The following is a 19,043-nucleotide window of genomic DNA, read 5'->3' on the forward strand; positions in this document are numbered from 1 at the left end:
TACTGAATACAGAAATGTTGCAGTCATTTCGGCACTTCAGGTAAAATGGCGTTTTTCCTCCTTCAGCGCGTCTTACATGATCATAAACTGGGGCTTCTCATTGAATTTACCATCACCACCGATTGGCATCTTAGCGTATGGGTTCTCTTGTGCAACGCAGTCCACTGATGCACATATACTAAATGGCAGTTTATCCATGTGATGGATAAGCCCACCACTGAGCAGATGAAACCAACCATAACGAAGGCTGTTATATTCACAATCATGGGCGGAAACATCTAAAAGTTCATACATAATTGTAATTTTATTCAAAATTCAGATATTCAGCTTTCGGCAAATACCACATTACCAATTACATGTCCAATAGATAGTGTTCCTTAAACCGTGCCAAGGATTTATTAAAAAAAAAAAAAAAAAAAAACTTTAGTTAGTAAGTTAGCATTTTGCAAATTAATATCAAATAGTTGCTGTTAAGTGATCATTCTGTAATGCTTTTCCTACATAAACTAGAGTAAAAATAAACAGATTGGAATAAAAGTAATAAAGGTGTTTTCATTGTTTTATTACATAAATGACCAGCCTTGAAGTCATGAAGAAACAATTACTGAAACCACTTCTTGACCAACGTCTCCTAATTTGCTAGAATGGTGTTTTCAAGAAACCCAACCTGGGACATGGAGCTTGCTTGAGACAATGTCATTAGGCCCCAAGGTGTACTTGGAAGGTTGTCCTTTGACCAAAATAGCCCAGCCAGTGCTTTTTGTTTACTCATGCCACACAACGGGACGGCTGGCCCCGGCGAGGAGTGCAGTTACCCGACAGTCCGCTCTCTGCGCTCCAACCTAGCCGCAGAGCTGACACCACAGTCCAACTTAACTCGATCCCCGTATTGCCTCATGAGCGATTGCGAAGACAACTGTGTCACTCAACATGACAAGCGGACTTACAATGGGTCGCTCAATAGTCCAGACCATGTTTGGCAACGAGGATAGCCTTTTAGCCAGGTTTGCGAGCAGCGCGTCTGGTGATTGGTGGATCCTGACAACAACTTTGCAGGTGGGAATCTCTAGGGTTCCTTTCATGGGCAATTTGATAGTATGTCAGTGAGCATGAGATAATATATCATAAGTATGTCTGAGGTCATCTCGACTGAGAGGGCATCAGTGGCCTTGGGAAAACAGTATAAAAATGCGGTGGTAATCTACCACGGAGCAGAAGGTACCACCAATTATTATAATAAAAGTTGTTATTCACAATGAAGAGTTGCATAAGGGGTTTAAAAACATTTTAATTTGGCAGTAATTCTACAGAAATCCTGACATTCAGCCTTGTTAAAACACCACACTTTTCAAATCGATGTCCAAAAGCTAGTGTTTCTTAAATTCAGATAATTAAATAATATTGTAGTTCAGGGGTTAACATTTTATAGATTGAAATCAAGCAGAGCTTCGAAGAGAAATGCAGAATAAATAAATCGCGAGCCACGGGGAAACTAAAAAGAGAATGCGCACCTGCACACATTCGTCTGTTAGAAGTAACTAAATATCTTGAACGTGATGATTTTTTATTAACCAAATCTCTGCACAGGCACCTGTTCAGAAATCCACATTTTTCAGTTTCCGCTGTTCTCGCTCAGTCAGTGGCTCCTGGGCTAACAGCTTGTGCTGTAGCTTGTGGTGTTTGCCGATGCCCAGCTTGGGTAAGCCCCGATTCAATCCTTCTAGGAGGACGCAGGCTTTGCAAAGCTTCTGGCTGGATATATAGCCGCAGCGGGCACAGGTGCCCTGCACAGGCATCTTCACGTCCTCCTTCACAGACAGGTTCTCCCCCGAGTGGATGATGTCTATAATGGCGCTGGGGCGGATGGATTCCAGGTCCTTGAGGAAAGCCCGGGCATACCCTCTGTAGGCGTTGGGCGAATAAATGCACTCCGTGGAGAAATAGTCCAGCTTCTTGAAATAGGCGTAGAGGACTATCTCCTTTTCATAGGCGTACTTGAGAGGCTTGCATCGCGGAATGGCACCCTCGCTACCAGTAGTGATGAAGGTGCAGCGCCGGAGTCGCGCGATGTCTCCTCGCAAGAAGTTCATCAGGACTGTCTCGGCTATGTCATCTGCGTTGTGGCCTGGGGAGGGAGAAAACAACGTTATCGTACAACTACAGCCCTGGGAAGGAGACTTCACTGAAACCTCTGTGAGAAGTCTAGTACTGCACGAATAGCAAACAGCGCAAGCAACGGAGGCATGTATTTATGTTACTCTGCAAAACTAACCTAAAATTAACGAGAGTAAAGAAGTAAACATTTGATACCAAGTACATTGCACCCTTAAATTAGGTTTAACCAGTATTCTGAGACGGAAGGAAAAATAAGCCCCCAATGTATAGCTCATTTCAATTGATTTCTGAAAGGAAAGGCAGTTGCTGCCTGCAGTGGTGTCTCGGCCTCCAGGTCACACATTGCCAGAAAGGCTCAGCAGATGTGCTCCATCAATACTAATTAATGCATTTCTGCATTTATTATTCTTAATAATGTATTGTGCTTCGAACATATTAATTTGAATCATCATATATTCCTGTGGTGAGGAATTCACAAGAAACGATTAAGGAATACACTCTCAATAAATCGGTCCAAATCCCGAAACACAATGCTTAAGTTACACATTGACACTTGTTTCCATGGTTCCCACACTAAGCGGGACCTGCAGATATGGACCTTTCAAAGCAAACAACACCAGTACCAACGTGTGAGGCGGGCGGACGGACGATGGAGAATGCTTTACACACCAGTTAATCTCTTCTGGACGATGGAACCCACCACTATGTGATCAACCTTTCTGAAAAGGTTCCAGGTATGGATCGGAGACAGGACGGTCCGTCCAGCCCGCCTTCTGGCACTTTATGTAGACCCTGCAAGACAGTACTAGGAAATCTAGTGAACCGATGTGAATGTATCTGTACTGTACCACAACCCCAGATATGAAGTTAGGATGACTTGTTCATAGGAGTCCTGGTACGTCCCTAAAATGAGGACAATAGCTGGGTTGGTAAGGTAGAATTAACCAGTTCAGAGGAAAAGCCACTCAAAAGTAGCTAGTCCCTTTAAACAGCTGATGAGCTGTGTATGCCTAGCTGTTTGTGGCTTGTCTATGTTCACCCTTGTCTATCAATACTGAAATGCTACTTTTAAATGTACTAATGTCCTTGTGTAATCCTGTGTGGACAGCTATGGGTCCCACGTCTGGCACACACCATTGACTGTAATATATGCAATAATGATGCATAACCTGAAAACTCAAAAACAAACACCATTATATGGTACTATTAGTGTAAGTTTTACGTTTACATTTATTTGACTGATGTCCTCACCCATCCACACGTCTAAGAAATGTTCTAAAATGCCAAGCTAACCCAATCCTATGATCTTATTTTATTGCTGTATCAAATTTATTTTTCAAAATTAGATAAAGCTGTTACAAACCCTGTAAAGCGAGCACTAAAATGCTATTTTATGATCGTGCTGTTGTGAAATTTAAAACAATTAAAATGTTGAAGATTATGATTTATGACTAACGCTCCCAACTGAAATGCACCATAGTACTCATATGTTTGATTTCGAGGCACCATACCTTAAATTTTAATGTCATGAATAACTAACACACTGCAGACTTTGCGAAGCGTATGGGCCCTACAACTTACCTGTGCAGATTTTGTCAACGTGCAGCATCATGGCCCCCCTGTCAAGGGCCTGCCTCCTAAACACTCCGCAGAATGTGCAATTGTTTTTCAGCCCGACCTGTTTAACAATATCATCCATAGTCCAACCGTACAACTCCTCATAGGAGACAATCTTCAGAGGCAACTCATACTGCTGCTGGTTCCGTTTCACGGTCTCCAGTGAATCATCTCTATAGCCTGTGATTCCCTCATCCACCGACAGTAGTATCAGATTCAACCCGTAGTCATGTCGCTTGTTCAGCAGCTTCATGACATGGGCCAAAACTGTAGAGTCCTTGCCTCCTGAGGCACCAATCCCCACAGTCTCTCCACGACGGAAGAGGCCGGCCGATATGATGGTCTGGTGGACCTCCTCCTCGAAGGCCCAGAAGAAGCATTCTTTGCATAGTGAGTGGCCTGTCTTTGGCCGACGTAATACTGCATTCTTTACCTCACAGGCACTGCAGCAAACAGGCATGATCGCAACAGTAGAGCGTAATGGGTCAGGCCAGCCTGTAACACAAGAGAAAATAATTTCAGTACGAAACAACCAGAATATGCTCCTGGGCATCAAGAACGATTGTAATGATATTAGTGTTTTGACCACTGACTCCACGTTGCACTTAGCCTAGCAGCACACTGTCACATTAGTGACCAGCAACTCCATTTTGCCTATTTACTTTATTTTAGCGTTAGCCACTGCCACGTTAGGGGTGCAGATGTTAGAAGTGCAGAACCTGCAAGTATTTTTCTGTGCCCATGTTATGCAATGTGCTTTTTGCTCATGTTTTTAATCTACGTGTCTGCGATATATATATCTGTGTCTTTGCAGATATACTTGCTGTTTATAGATTGAAGATTCTTTGCACGTGTTTTCATTTCATTATTGCGCACATTTTAAATGTGCACTTTTGATTGTACTGACCTTCCTTTACGAGCCTTGCAGAGCGATTGAATAAATGTATTCTCTAGACTAAGAGTTGCATACCAGAGATTCTTTTCAGTGTGTGTGTTTCAGCTCGGTCAGCAGTAAAGCAAAACACTTTGTCGCAGTCTGCAGTCTAAAGGGAGGTTGGAAGTGTACGATTTAAAAGTGAAAATATGTTTGGCAAGACGTCAAAAGCAGCATTGCAAACCATTTCTGAAAATGCATGTGAAATTAAAATGCCTTATGTCTTGGCAAATGCGTTTTCTTGTTTATCAGGACTTTCTGAATTTTGGGACGGGTACCTGGGGAAAACAGAGCTATTGAATGTTCTTATATGTTTAAAAAAGGTGCTTTTTGAACGGAATGATGAGCCTTTTGTTTTTGACAGGAGGGGTTGGATACGCCTCTCTGCTTACAGGAAAATATATGAGAGGTGCAAGCAGTTAGAATATGAAAATCAGCAAAAACAACTTGTTGACACAAAAAATAATGTAATAATGCTGTCTTGTCAGAATAAGTTATTACAAGATAAGGCTGATATCTACCAAGACGTTGCAGGGAAATCAGATTTCTCATATTCCAGTAATTAAGAGGGAGCAGAACGTAGTTCGTGCTCAGCCAGTATGTAGATAAATAATACAGAGTAACCCACAGAATTTGGCAGGAGTTGAAATGCATTCTTTAGAAGATTACACCTAGCAAGAAGTTAAGGATGTAAAAGATATATTCACGCAGCGGGTTGTGGAACTTTTGCAGAGTAAAATGTGGATGATTAATTCAGACAAGACAAAGGGACCCTCTCAAAAGTGAAGTTTCTAGGGATTCAGTGGAATCCAGGACAGAGAGGTGTTGCTACAGGCTAAACAAAAGACTTTGGAGTTTGCCACTCCCCGCACTAAGCAAGAGACACAGCGATTCATGGGACTGTTTGGTTTTTGGCGACAGCATGCCCCTCATTTGAGTCAAATCTTAACCCTTTGGTACAAAGTGACAAGAAAAAAACATGAGCTTGAATGGAGTGAAGAGCAGCAGTGTGCTTTTGATTTGCCAAAAGAAGCCATTCAACAGGTTTTAGACTTGTGGCCAGTGCAGGAAGGAGACATTGAGTTGCATGTAACTGACCAGGGACAATATGTAAATTGGAGTAGGTGGCAAATACAGGGAAGAACAAGGGTGCCCCTGGGATTCTGGACTAAAACATTATCTGATGGGACTTTGAAAAACTGAAGAGAGCATTTAAATGAAGCCCTCCAGCTTCTGAATACAAATGCTGAAACACCCCTGATGAGAATGCTAACCCCAGCTTTGCAGATACAACCATATGTGGCCTCCAACACCATCATGTACTGGGAAATAAAACCTGGAGCTTCAGCTCCTTACAGAGCCACACCAGAATCTGCAGGTCTTGACCTACATGCTTACAGAATTGCCCAACTTGTCATAATTCCATTGTATGGAGGATTGGTGTAGGACAGGATTGCCCCAGCCCTTCTGACAGTACGTGGGGAGGGAGGTGTTGGTTCAGCTGCCAAAAACCCTGGTGCTAAGGTGTGTGTGGAATCCCCAAATGGCCCTCGAGAACCTGCAGAAATTATAGCCCAGGGCCCTAATAATGTCCTGCTGATCATGAGGCCAGGAAAATAAAATGGGAGCATGTCCAAGCTGATAAATTTGATTTGCGAGAATGATCATACTTGTTTCTTTTACAGATCATACTATAGCTTGCCTGTGCCATGAATTTGGTGTGTGGTCTCCTTTCGGGCGTGTGCATGTGGGCTCTAAGGCTATAATGGTCTTTCTAGTTGAATGAACACCCAAGTACGCAGATTTCCAGTTCCCCTCCCAGAATAGTTACAGACAATAAATGGAATGTTGGTCCTGTGTAGTCAGAAATCTAGGTAGTCGTTGAGACCAAAAACTTAGCCTAAAGTGGCAAAGTGGAACAATAGTAAAATCATTTTACCACCAACTAACATTGCCTAAAAGGTTAGTGTTCATCTCTACTGAAAAACACCTAGTGGCAGTCAAATGCTAGTCATCTCCAGCTGTGACTACAACTCTTTTTGCAATGGCTTGCTATATTACCAAAGAAATCAGACTCCAAAAAGCTCACTATGCAGCGGTTTGCCTCATCTTCTCAAATTCTGTATCTTCAAAATACCACCCTGCATCGTAGATTCAACACTGGCTCCCAGCAAAAGACAGGGTCAGCTTCAAAATATTGTTTCTTATATTCAGATGTCTGGAAGGTTATGTGGAAGGGAGAAAATGGAACTCAAAGTGTGAGAGAAAGAGTGGGCAGTGAGAAAACTAGTGAAAATAAGAACTAAGAGTCAATTCTTTGACAAAATCTTATTTTGGTTGACCTACGTTTTTAGATTGATCTTTTGGCGAGGAAACTAAATGATGGATCAAACTCTGTCCATGTAGTAATTCCTTCACTGCAAAAACTTGCAAACAATCCTTGTGTGGAAACAAGAAGACCTGATCACCACAGAATGCTTGGAAAGTGAAACACCAAATGAAGAGATAGCAAAGAAATGTTCCTGGACTTTGCGCTGAATGACTGAAATCCAGGAGGAAGGTCCACAATTGGCCAACATTCATCTGAACTGGAAACAAGGTGGTTTTGGACTAGGTTGTCTTGCAATGGTTTTGCTGCCCGAAATCCCCCCCCAAAAAAACTTTTTAGGCATTTCGATTGTGTGTTCGTAAGAGGGGATATCCGTCTTCAAAACTTAGTGCGCCACCCCCAACTGTCTCTTGACCTACATCATTGCTGATCCAAAACACCATGTGGAGCTGTAAGTATTAAAATAATATATTCACACCACATCGCCAAATCACCATCTCTGGTGCCAACACAGAGACATCCAGAAGTTGGAAGACATTTTCTGCACATCCGTAGCTGTGCACCTGTCCAATGTCAACTCTCTATTTAGGAGGTTACACAAGCTCCTGAGATAACTTTAATGGCACTTTTAATTTATTAACATAAACATTTAAAGTGTCCTACTAGCCATAGAGCTCTATATATTTAAGAAATTTCAAAGCAGCACCCCCTTTCCCCACAGCATTAAAGGGCTACAAAAGATAAACCATATCTGAATTGATTGCTGTTTCCACTTGTCACATCAAAGCTCAAAACAGTATTACGTAAAGGCCAAGGAAGTTATTTGAGCCTAAAAGTGCAGATGCAAAAGTTAATCTTAAATCTAAGAAGTCACACCATTCAGTCACACCTCTAACACTGATAAGGTGAGGTGCAGCACTTGCTGATAAAGGGCTATGGAAGCAGATATACCAGATCACAAAGATAATACAATTCACATGACATATTTCACACACAAAAGCCTCAAATTTAAGGGGCCCCCAAGAAACCTATGGCATATGATGAACTTTAGCCATCCTGTACCAGAAATTGTACAAAGATGTAAAAGAAGCTCTTCTGGGTGCATGAACTCCCTGGTCAGCAAGAAAAACAATAGACTAATGAAGTGCGATGAGTGGAAGATAGAAGTCGTGTCATTCATCACAAAGGTGTGTTTTTAGTTTTTGTGCGCATGCTGATGAATGTATGGTGTGCGTTCTGGCTACCGTAGAAGTATTGGATCCCAGCATTTAATATCACACTCTACTGGGGTCCAGGCTCAAAAGTGCCCAATCTACCCTACAACAGTTCATTGCCAGAACTACAAAGGCTACACATCCAACTTTGCTTAGTGTCAACATTGGATGCAATGATATTAAGACTTTAATATTCTAGTAACTTCTTGAAAAAAGATGATTACTATGAGCTCCTTTAACTAGCAGTTTAAGAACAAACATATTGGAATTATGATCTTGAGTTGAAGGGGCTGGGTCAGTGAGTGTAATGTTAGGGTCCGGAATGTGGCTACAAAGAACTAACTATTCTACTACATGTTTTGGCCTTCAGCAGTAACTGCAAATTAAGTATAATGCACATCCTTCAAATGAGAAATAAATTCAACCAAAACTCCTCTATGGGAAATGCATTGTCCTGGGAGGAAACCTCAGTTGGTTAATGTTATCAATTCAAATGTATGAAATCTAAGCAGTGGGTCAAAGGGGAACAGAGGCATGCATACTTATTGTGCTGGGAGGTCCAGGCCTGTGGCAGAAACCACTATGAATATAAAAGTAATTAGTTAAAAATGATTTACACACAAGAATAGCTGCCATCAAATGTGCAAAAACGGTTTTAGCGCTTACAGTGCTATCAAAAGTTATACATTTTGTAATACACAATCTGATTGCACCTTATGCAAACCATGTGTTTTTACAGGTTTCTACTAAAACAATACACTTCAGAACAGAATACCTTTGCAGTACCTCTAAAAAAGAATAACTGTCCCCCTGAACGTTAAAATGATTCTTTCAATTAAAATTAGGGCTCCCGGTTTAGTGGCATATTTTTTTTAAACATTTCTGTCTGTATTTATCCATATTTATTATTCTGCCATCTTATTAGTCTTTATGCATATTTATTTTATGGTTTGCGAATAACTGAAGTAAAAAATGGTACACTTCTACATTTAACTGATAAACATGCACTCATACTTTGATGCCTGTCGTGTTTTAGCAAATTTAATAGCCAAATACAGCAGAACAATACACCCACAGGAATGTATTAGCAATTTACTACAAATATATATTAACATATGCCTGTATTTTAAGATATCTTTATCTGGTTTTCAACTCTCCATGCAGTCTTTCTGTCCACATGTTATCCTAGAATTCACAACAGACAGCATGGAAAGTCACTCATTAGAAGCACAGTTTTCAGTAGTTTTCCACTTTTAAAAATAGATCTAGAAAGGAAACACACTCTTTTCTGTATTTATCAGTAAAAAAAAAAAAATCAGTAAAAAAAGGAAAACCGAGAGCCTGAATTAGAATGTATAAATGATCTCAAGCAGCCTTTAGATTTGCTTATTAGCACATTGCAAACATTGAACATTTAGTTCATGTAACAGCACCATGAAGAAAGCACTTGTTTTTTGTTGTTTTTTTGCAGGCGCAGCTCTACAAATTTAGGACGTTCTGTACGGCATAGCTGAACACCAGTGGCAAAGCATATACACCTATAAGTTAATAAGATTGGCTTCTTCAACGTTTGTTTCTTTAGCTGTCTGTTCCTTCTCTCCCTCCAAGCATAGGTCACTCACTACTTCCCTCCGAGTGTAAGGAAACTCTAGGTTGACATTAAATAGTTATTCCAGCAATTTCCAATTATCATAGCTGCCAAGTTTCCAAGGTCCATGCCTGATGTGCTTCTCCGGTCCAGATTTATCTCTTGAATTCTGGGGCGTGTAGTCCTGTTTTATGATTACACAAGAAAGGCTACAAGTCCCAGAATTCAAAGAAAAAACTGGACTAGATCAGCAGATCATTCAGGGACCTGGGAAGCTTGGCTGGGCAGCAGTCTTGTTTTTGTTTCTTTTGAAACTTATTTTTAGATTGAGCATAGCAGCGCGCAAGTGCTGCTTTACTGGCGTGTTGGTATGTATTTGGGCTTGAACCACACCCACTGCACGCCATCACTATCACTTGTCCATGGGCTTGCCCTTCAAAAATCCTTTATTTTCATTGGTAAATGCGTTACGTTTGTCCCTCCTTGGGGCAGTTTAGTTACCGCCTTGGACATCGCCCTGTTACATAGCTAATTGCACTTTTGTTGATATGTTTGACTGTGGGAAAACGTATTTTTCCTTTTGTGTGCTGCTTCACGCTCATGCTGTGGCGCTTTGAATCGGCTCCCTTATGTGAAACTGTTTTACTTTTCATTTTCAATTTACGTGGAAAAAAAAGTACGGTTAGGAGTTTACAACACTAATAGCTTTAACTCGAGCAAATGCGTGACGCATTGCATTGCAAATGCTTGTTTTTATGCGTTATTGCAAAAGGAGCAACCAAAGGAAACCAGCACTACAGCTCCCAGAATGCACTAGTACCAAACGTAATCCCAGAACCAGAGATAGTGGCAATTTATTTCCGTGTGCTTAGTATGGCGGTGCACATGCATCAGGGCTCCAGGGGGGGTCTGGCTGAACTCACGCAAATTGGAAGAACAAAGATGCGCGAGGACGCGTCTCGCCGCCGTACTCAGCGCCGGGGGCCAGGGTGTTGGAAAACCTGGGCAAGAAAAACATTTAAAATAATTCACCTCACCTCTTTAGACTCCGGAACGCTGCCGAGCTCCACGACCCGCGTCCTCCCGGTTGAGCAGGTATGAAGCTGCATCTGGTACGGGCAGCAAGCGAGGCCAAAACAGGATAAACTTCACGCGATGCGTTTTCCGTAAAAGTCATTTCCGGTAAAGCGGGGACTACACCGCCCTCTGGTGGCAGCTGGTAAATGTGAGCATTGACGCATCATGAAGCGATTGCTGCATAGGAGTTCGCTCAAGGAATCTATAGGTATAGCATGTTTTTTTAAGCGCAGGACTAAGTAGCTCTAGTCTTATAGGTTTCAGTAACCTTTCAAAACACTGACGAAAACGTGTTAAAGTGAGAGAGACGTAGCACGTTTCCAGCGATATATAGCAAATACAATAGTTAAAAGCCACTGGTAGTTCATATCATTCTTCTTTCAGTAACCAGGATTTTCCAGAGCAGTATATTATAAGCTGGGTGTATACTGATGATATTTGAAGAGACCCCCCCCCCCCCCCCCCCGATAATTTAGTATAGGCCAACCAGCACATTTTCATCTAAGCTGTTTACAAATTAAATAATATTTATGCACTAACCAGACAAACAGAATTCTGAACAGTGAAGAGGGGTAGGTTGGACAATAATTTTAATAAAACGAGGCACTGTGTGGTATTAACCAGTGTTTAGCTTGTGAAATAAATACAGATGCTCAAAATTTTTCTTAGGAGGTGGCCACCTCACTCACCCAGGCCCTTCCGCACTGGCATGATCCACTGCTTTTATGGACAAAAACCAAAGAGAAATTCGGCCTTCCCAATGGAAGAGAGGTTGGTATTCTCCACCCAGAATAAGTTTGAAAAATTGTGTCAGTAAGGCACTTTGCTTTTATAATGGCCCCTCTCTTCACGGTTCTCCCACAATTCAACTCTCAGAGCTCACCTCATGCTTCCATCCCCTGACGATGCGGAGAAAGATTTAAGTGGCTTCCAATCAGCACCCAAAAAACCTGTCACGCTGGCCCTGGTTACAAGCAAGCTGGACTGTGGGAACACCGTAGGGTGAAAATCAACCAAAAATTGCACCAAAAGGCTGCAGATCATTCAGAACGCGGCAGCCAGAATCTCTCAACCTCCCACATTATTTGCAACACATCACCTGAAGGAGCTCCACTGGCTCTCCATTCACAAACAAGCACAATTCAAGCTTACAACCCACACTTTCAAGGCACTACGAAACACTGACCCAGCCTACCTCAACAATCGCATCTGCCTTCAGAAACCTTCCAATTACCTCCGCTCATCCAGACTCCTATGTGTACGAATCCAAAGCATACGGAAAACCAGATCTGGTGGTCAAGCCTTCTAAGTTGCACCTTAGCATGAAACTACCTGCCACTACATATAAGAGACTTCTCCTCACTCCTGCTCAGCGCCAGGATACCCTCAGGTAATAGTGCATCCTAAAAATCTGCATAACATAACCATTGCAAGGAGGAAATTTCAAAGCCCAGTTAGTGTCCTGTTGAAAATATTGCGAGCGGTCCTTGGGATTTACACCACTTGTGCTGTAACTGCCCAACTTCCGACCATCACTGAAGTCAGACCACATCATATAAACATAACAGGCCTCATTACTAACTCGCTGGGGTGGATTGGGTGGCCATGGGTAAGGGGATGGCTAATACCACTCCGATTGAACTGATATTATTGCACCAGGTTTTCCGAGGCACAGGACACCATACCCGTTTTTTGACTGCGGGTAATTATGCCCAGTAAAAGTGTCTGAGGGTTGGGCTGGAACAGCAGCCAAGCCTTGTTTCCTGCTCCAACTTGACCTCTTTTTCTGGTAAGAGGGAGCAGTCATTGATCCACCTTGCCAGAACGTATCCTCCCTCACCTACTCTCACTACTACCATCTTCACCTTGCCCACATACATTTACAACCTGCTCAGAACATCCATGTTTGCAGAGACTTTCCACATTCCAAGGGGGTTAACTCATTTGCATGGTGCATGGTACAGGGAGGTGGGGATGGAGGTGTTGTTGCATGGTAACAGTAAATGTGTGCGGAGTTTGCACCATGCCATTACTATGTAACTCATAATCAGGGTTATCGTGTATGAAATAGACCGAAATTGTAAATAACTTAGTACCGGCACTAATGTAATTTGGGCGGAAGAAGACAGTTTCATTTGTAGAGTACCAGTACTGTGCATTAGCAACAGACACTCTGGGATGGCGAGGACATTCACGTCCACATTTCCATTTCAAACAAGCATTGGTAAAGCCAACTGTTCTTGCCTATGCGAGATCTATTGGCTTTGCTGGAGTTTGTGGTGTGGCACTGTGTGGAGTGAAGGAGAATGGCATGGGTGCTGAGACTCACTGCCAGAACCCACACCATCTGTTCGGAGATCCAGGCACAGAACTTGCCACTGTCCATCTGTCTCCACATCTTCATTACCGATGCGCACATATTGGAACAACCACACACCACCAGACACCACAAAGTGAATTGCACACATAGAGATCACACACTAATCACTAGACTGCACACTTTGGTATGAATACATCCAACCCAAGAACTGCTGATTAAACTACTTACTCAAAAATGTCATACTCAGTACCAATCTTGGCAGACTTAGTTTCACACCCAATCCCTACACTCACATCGACAGGCTCTGGATTCTTACCTGTAAATTACGTTCAGTACCAGGCATTGTACCCTTGTTAACTTGCTGTGAATGCACTCTCTCAGCCATGCCACCCCTACACAATTAGCTGCATACATTGAGATTACACACTTAGCAACACCAGATATTGCATACTTAGTTGCACACATTTCAATTGCACACTTATTGCCATACTCTGCAACACTAGATAAACATACTATGCTCAAACACTCTACTAGGCCTAGCATGCTAACCTGCACATACTTGAGTGCATGTTCAATATCACACCCTCCGCATATGGGAGCAGGGTGGTTTCACAGTTGGCAGGGACACTTTGGGTCCCTATGGCATTTCACAGGGAATAAGGCACAGAGAACACCAGCATCATGTGGACCTCAAAGGAGGCAGTTGCATCGATCTTTAAAGAATCTGCATTTTGTGTTTGGTTTGGTCAGTTGCTTATGCAGTCCTTATCCGCCTTACACACACACACACACACACACGCTATTGTACAGTGACACTTTGGGATGGTGGAGGATACGGTCAGTTCCAGGTGGCCAAGTTATGGCCTGGTTGCCCAGATTACCTATCTGGTAGGTGATGAGGGATCTTTAGGTGGGTTGGGATGAGTGGCCTCCAGCAATAGTAATGTGAGCAGGGATTTGCATAAGAGTGGATTTCCTTTTATGTTCTGTGGTGGAGCCTAAAGAGGGTCCAGAAGGTCTGAGGTGCTAAGTGGGAGGGTAAATCATGGGGTCACAAAATATTTGATGCACAGGAGGCACTGGGTTGTAGGTTACTCAATGTCAAGCGGACCATGTATGCAGGAAAAGAAGTTTGGGTTACAAGCAACCTTGTAAATAAAAGTGCTATGTTGTGTTATGAATTTTGCTCAGTATACGTATGTAAATAAATAGGTCATGGGATGCGAATTTCTAACCAAGACAACCAAACTGTGTCTCAGGCAGTCTGAAATGGGTAATGGCTGGCTGAAGAGGAGGCAAGAGAAGTTAGGTGCTAAAAATTGGATGTCAAATGTGTCCCCTCTATATGAGATTCCCACACTCAGTACCTAGCCTTGTGAACTTAGCTGCATGTACCATATTGTCCCAGTGACCACCACTCTGCCCAGGTGACTGCACAAAGATCATATGCCAATTATAGACCGCACAGTCTCTGTACAACTGCACAGGCTGCAATTTCACACTCATACCCAGATCCTGCATTCAAAGATATGGACATCAAGATCCCAAAGGCACAACCCAGCCTTAAAACCTTTACATAATATTGAAAAATTACAGAGTACAGTACCTTGCACACTCACTTGATCACACTGCAATGGAGCAGTCATCTCGAGATACTCCTACCGAGATAAAACGCTCATTAATTAAGCATCAAACACTTCGATTACACTAAAATCATACACCAATCATTATGTCTTGTGCACCGAGATATGGATAATGCTATTGCATTAAACATGCTATTTCCCATCAGGGTTTGTGCACCTATCTGCACACTAAGAGAATAGACTCTAGACCTAGTCTTTCATAGGTTATGACTGCACATACTTGACCAGACCCTGCAAAATAAGCAAACAACGCACTCAATTCTAAACCATCCACATTTACTTGCATACTTAAACACTCACCATCAGGCACTGTTCAATTAGCTGAACATAATATTACAAAATCAGCCCAGGACTAGAATACTAAGCTACACACACAGCCATTGCACACTCCCCATCAAGCCTGGCTTACTTAGATATACACTGTGATCAAAGCCATTATGAAACCTTTCACACCTAGTGGTGCTTCCTAGGACTGCATCCTCACTACTCAGTCCTGCATTTTGCCACACACATAGTAACATCACATACTCAAAACCTGGCCTACTCCTAGGTGGACGCACAGATTGTACACTCACAGTAGGGCCCAGCACATTTACCTACCTGCATGAACTCTACCAGGCCATGCGCACTTGGCTGTAGACACAGCGATTGCTCACTCATGATAGATTTACCAGTCTGAGGTATACACAGCTAGAATGCAAGCTTCTTCGTCACTACATGCTGAGGAGCGTTCACTGGACTGCACATTCGCATGCTGAGATTCTGCACTTCTTAATACCTCTCAGTGAGGTACAGTCACAGAAGAAACACATTCATTCCCTCAACACTGCACGCAGAGATACTACCTTTCAGACTGTACTTTTCTACTTTTCACAGGCGCTGGAAACTGAGACTCTCAAAGAGTCTGCAGAGCAAGATCTATACCACCAACTTCACAGGCACACGACAGCCACCCCTCTTGAAAAGGGGCAGTTCTGGCTTTGCAAATGAAAAATTATGCAGTGCGTGAATTATTCAGTCCTTGCGTTTCTTACAAACGCACACCCCTTCCAGGTCTTCTCAAGGTCCCACCCACCTCATGTGGTTATGCTATGCTACCCTGAAAAGCCTCATTCACTGTGCTGGGACAGGGCCAGCATGTGTGCTACCCTCTTAATGCAGCCTGTTACTTGTAAAATGATGAGCTAGGTGTTGAAAATGTGATCAATGTCCAATTTTGGCATAATTCACGTGGACTTTAAAGAGTCCGTCACAGGCCGTCTGCTGTATAGGTAGACTGGGAGCTCAGCTAGCTGCTGGAATGAAAGGGTGTGCGTTTTAACAGCTCAGGCTTTTGTGTGGGGTCAGAATGCTATTGAATGAACTTAAATTATAAACAAAAACTTGGAGCAAGCAAAATCCTACCTGTCGCACAGAAGCCAGGCTGCCACACCCTTCTTAGCCTTTCAGGCAAGGGATCCAGGGAGAAGTGCAATTGCGAGAAATGAAGAGAGATTTCAAAGATGCAATTGAAATACTTTAGTAAATTCTCTTATTGAAGTGCAAAATTTAAATTTAATGTGTCCTTTGATGCAGCTGCGTTGAGTGGGTTCTGTCACAGGAGACAGAGTTGTTGGCGTGTGAGAGTCCTAAGAGAGAAGGGAGGGTCGGAGGACCTGGGTGTTGTGGCGGATTTAGGGTCATCATAAGCTTGGCTTCCCATTTTACTGTATTTATTTTTCCGACATTTCCGTCTATTTATCCATATAAATTTGTTGCTAATTTTTTCCTGTATTTTATCCATTTTTATTTTGTGTCTACTATACAAATGAAGCTGCAATATGTATTTGTATGCACTTAACTGATAAATGTATACTCACATTTGATTGTCCAAAACGTTGCAGCAGTATACAGTGCAATAGCATTATCTGAAAACTCTTGCATTGTAGAATAGCATAAATAACTGTAGATATGCAGTTATTTTATCTTAATTAGAAAATCTATTGTGTTTTTTCATCTCTCTCCTATTCTCAATTTATAGCCCCTAGTAACCTGGCACTCATGATTGGCAGTAGAAAGAAAAAAAAAAAATCATTCAATAGGGCCTATTTTCCATATTTAAAAATAAATACAGACAGGAAAAAAATAGTTTTCTGTCTGAATTTATCTATAAAAATCAGTAAAAACGGAAAACTTGGAGCCCTAATCATAATACGACCATTTAAAGGGGAAGAAGGGAAACTCTAGGGCGTAACAATGCTAGTTCTGGAAAGAAGGATTCAAAATAGGGCCTGGACACAAGTTTATCTACCCCCTTTGGCTCGCTTTTGCATGAACAGCTCGACATGGAGAGAAACTCCTTGGTAAAAGACCTACACCATGTACAGGTCAGAGGAAAGCCCAAAGTAACTTTGATCGGGGACAGGCGCTCCTACTTGCACGATTTCCTGGAAGAAGCACTGTTTTCTAGGCGCTATTATAAGAGTGTGCATGAGTTCTCCCGAGGGAGAGCATTTCCTACATGAGGCAGTTGGGTAGATGCTCGGTATTGCATACAGTATGTGAAGAAGCAGTTACAAACTCACACTAGAAGTTAGCTGAGCCCAGGGCCCTTTCACTGGAAACTAATTTACATTCAAAGTCCAATATTCTTATGAAGTAGCAGGTTTATGTAACAGCCTCGTAAATGGTGCATGAGTGGGCCCACGGTGAGACTAATCTGCATTCCTCTTTCCTAGAAACGCTCTCACTTTGAAGTCAGCCGAAATGAAAGACACGGCCCGACATCTGACCTCCCTCTCTGAATGCACACGAGATAAGAACAAGATTTAGAGGCCTATTTACATAAAGGCAGCTCTCGGAAGGATACTGGTAAATAAGGTTTTAGCATGGGAGGGAGCAAGTGACCCTGAAGAGCCTCGGCCATGGGATGGGTTGCCAGAAAACGTGAGATGCAAACCACAAAGCCAATGGCAAGCAACAGGAAGAATGTATTCCCAGGCTAACTTTCTGAAACTCCCTAGATGTCTTTCGCATACCTAAACAGCTGTGCTGTCTGGTAGGCTGCGACCTAAAAATGGTATTAGAGCCTACGGATACTCTCCTCTGCCCATGTAATGCGGTTCTCGGCAACAGGCCCGGCTTTAGGGCGGTGCGACCAGTGGAGCTGCACCTGGTGCTGACCAGGAATTGGGGATGGCACTGTGTTTAGAAATAACTTACGAAACTTGTGATTTAAAAGCACCTGCTCGAAAGTTCCTTGGGTGTCCAGCCTTCAGGAAGCAACTAAAATGTCAAGATAACCCTTGTGATTAATGTTCTTGCTAGAAAGAGCAATCAGTGTTTTGTCCAGGTGCAGTTTTGACTCGCCATGTATCGCAGGCTTAATTTGCCTGATGCAAAGAACATAACTATATTTTATGTGGTTAGCTGAGTGAATTAGTAAAGGCAGCCTTTACAAGTGCTTTAAAACAAATGAAATGTATCTGAGAGGGGCCATGGAGAGAGGAGGGACACTTTTGCCAGGTGGTAGTGAGGGAATCCAAGGAGGTGGTCCTTGGGACGGGGGCACAAAAAAAAAAAAAAAAAAATCTTTACTGGGAGCCACCAGCACTAAAGCTGGCCCTGCTCTGCACTATGGGGGCAGCGGGTCCGTTGTTAGAGCACTTTAATGGTCAGGCTGTGCAAGGTTCTCAACAAGTCACCAAGGATCAGAACAGGAGCAGCCACTGAGGAAAGGATGATTGCTGCGAGTGCAGAAGTGACCAAGGAAGTTACCTGAAATTGCACATAACCTTGATTGCCCGTGAGGCCAAGAACCCCCCCCGATATGAAAAGGATACCAGCAGAACTGATGCCGATTTATTATGAACTAAGCCTGTGGCTTACCTATACAAGTGACATGTAATGGAAATTGCATGGAGTTTGCGGTGGTGGAAAAGGGAGCCAAAATAGTTACTAAGCAGCCACAGACACTCAAAACCAGTGCACAAAACTGGTAGACTGGCACATGTGCACCTTTAAGGAGGCACTTGGATGCTGGGAGACGGACACGTCCATGTTTACATAGACATAAACATGCTTATTAGCTCATCTGATGTGTGACTGACATTCTCACAACACTGCAGCTGCTGGCATTTCTATGAACCTAACACTATCCCCAAGAGCCACTCCCATCTAGCTATACATAACTTTTTTTTTTTTTTTTAAACAAATGTAAATAATTTA

The 19,043-nt window shown here is 42.7% G+C and overlaps 1 protein-coding gene across 1 annotated transcript; it reads right to left on the reverse strand.

Annotated features, from left to right (window-relative positions):
* Positions 1 to 541: 541 nt before the first annotated feature.
* Positions 542 to 10,970, reverse strand: CTU1 (cytosolic thiouridylase subunit 1). The gene is made up of 3 exons (XM_069217160.1): positions 10,835 to 10,970; positions 3,697 to 4,227; positions 542 to 2,125 (listed from the first exon to the last, which is right to left on the reverse strand). Exons 2-3 carry the CDS (start codon positions 4,190 to 4,192, stop codon positions 1,596 to 1,598), a joined length of 1,026 nt encoding a protein of 341 aa, XP_069073261.1. The 5' UTR covers positions 4,193 to 4,227; positions 10,835 to 10,970; the 3' UTR covers positions 542 to 1,595.
* Positions 10,971 to 19,043: the final 8,073 nt, after the last annotated feature.

Source organism: Pleurodeles waltl, chromosome 12 (genome assembly GCF_031143425.1).
Source record: "Pleurodeles waltl isolate 20211129_DDA chromosome 12, aPleWal1.hap1.20221129, whole genome shotgun sequence".
NCBI lineage: Eukaryota > Metazoa > Chordata > Amphibia > Caudata > Salamandridae > Pleurodeles > Pleurodeles waltl.

Coding starts and splice junctions, on each gene's coding strand:
- CTU1 (XM_069217160.1), bottom strand. CDS start 4,192: ATGCCTGTTTGCTGCAGTGCCTGTGAGGTAAAGAATGCAGTATTACGT. Junction 2,126..3,696: donor CGTTGACAAAATCTGCACAG/GTAAGTTGTAGG, acceptor CTCCCTCCCCAG/GCCACAACGCAGATGACATA.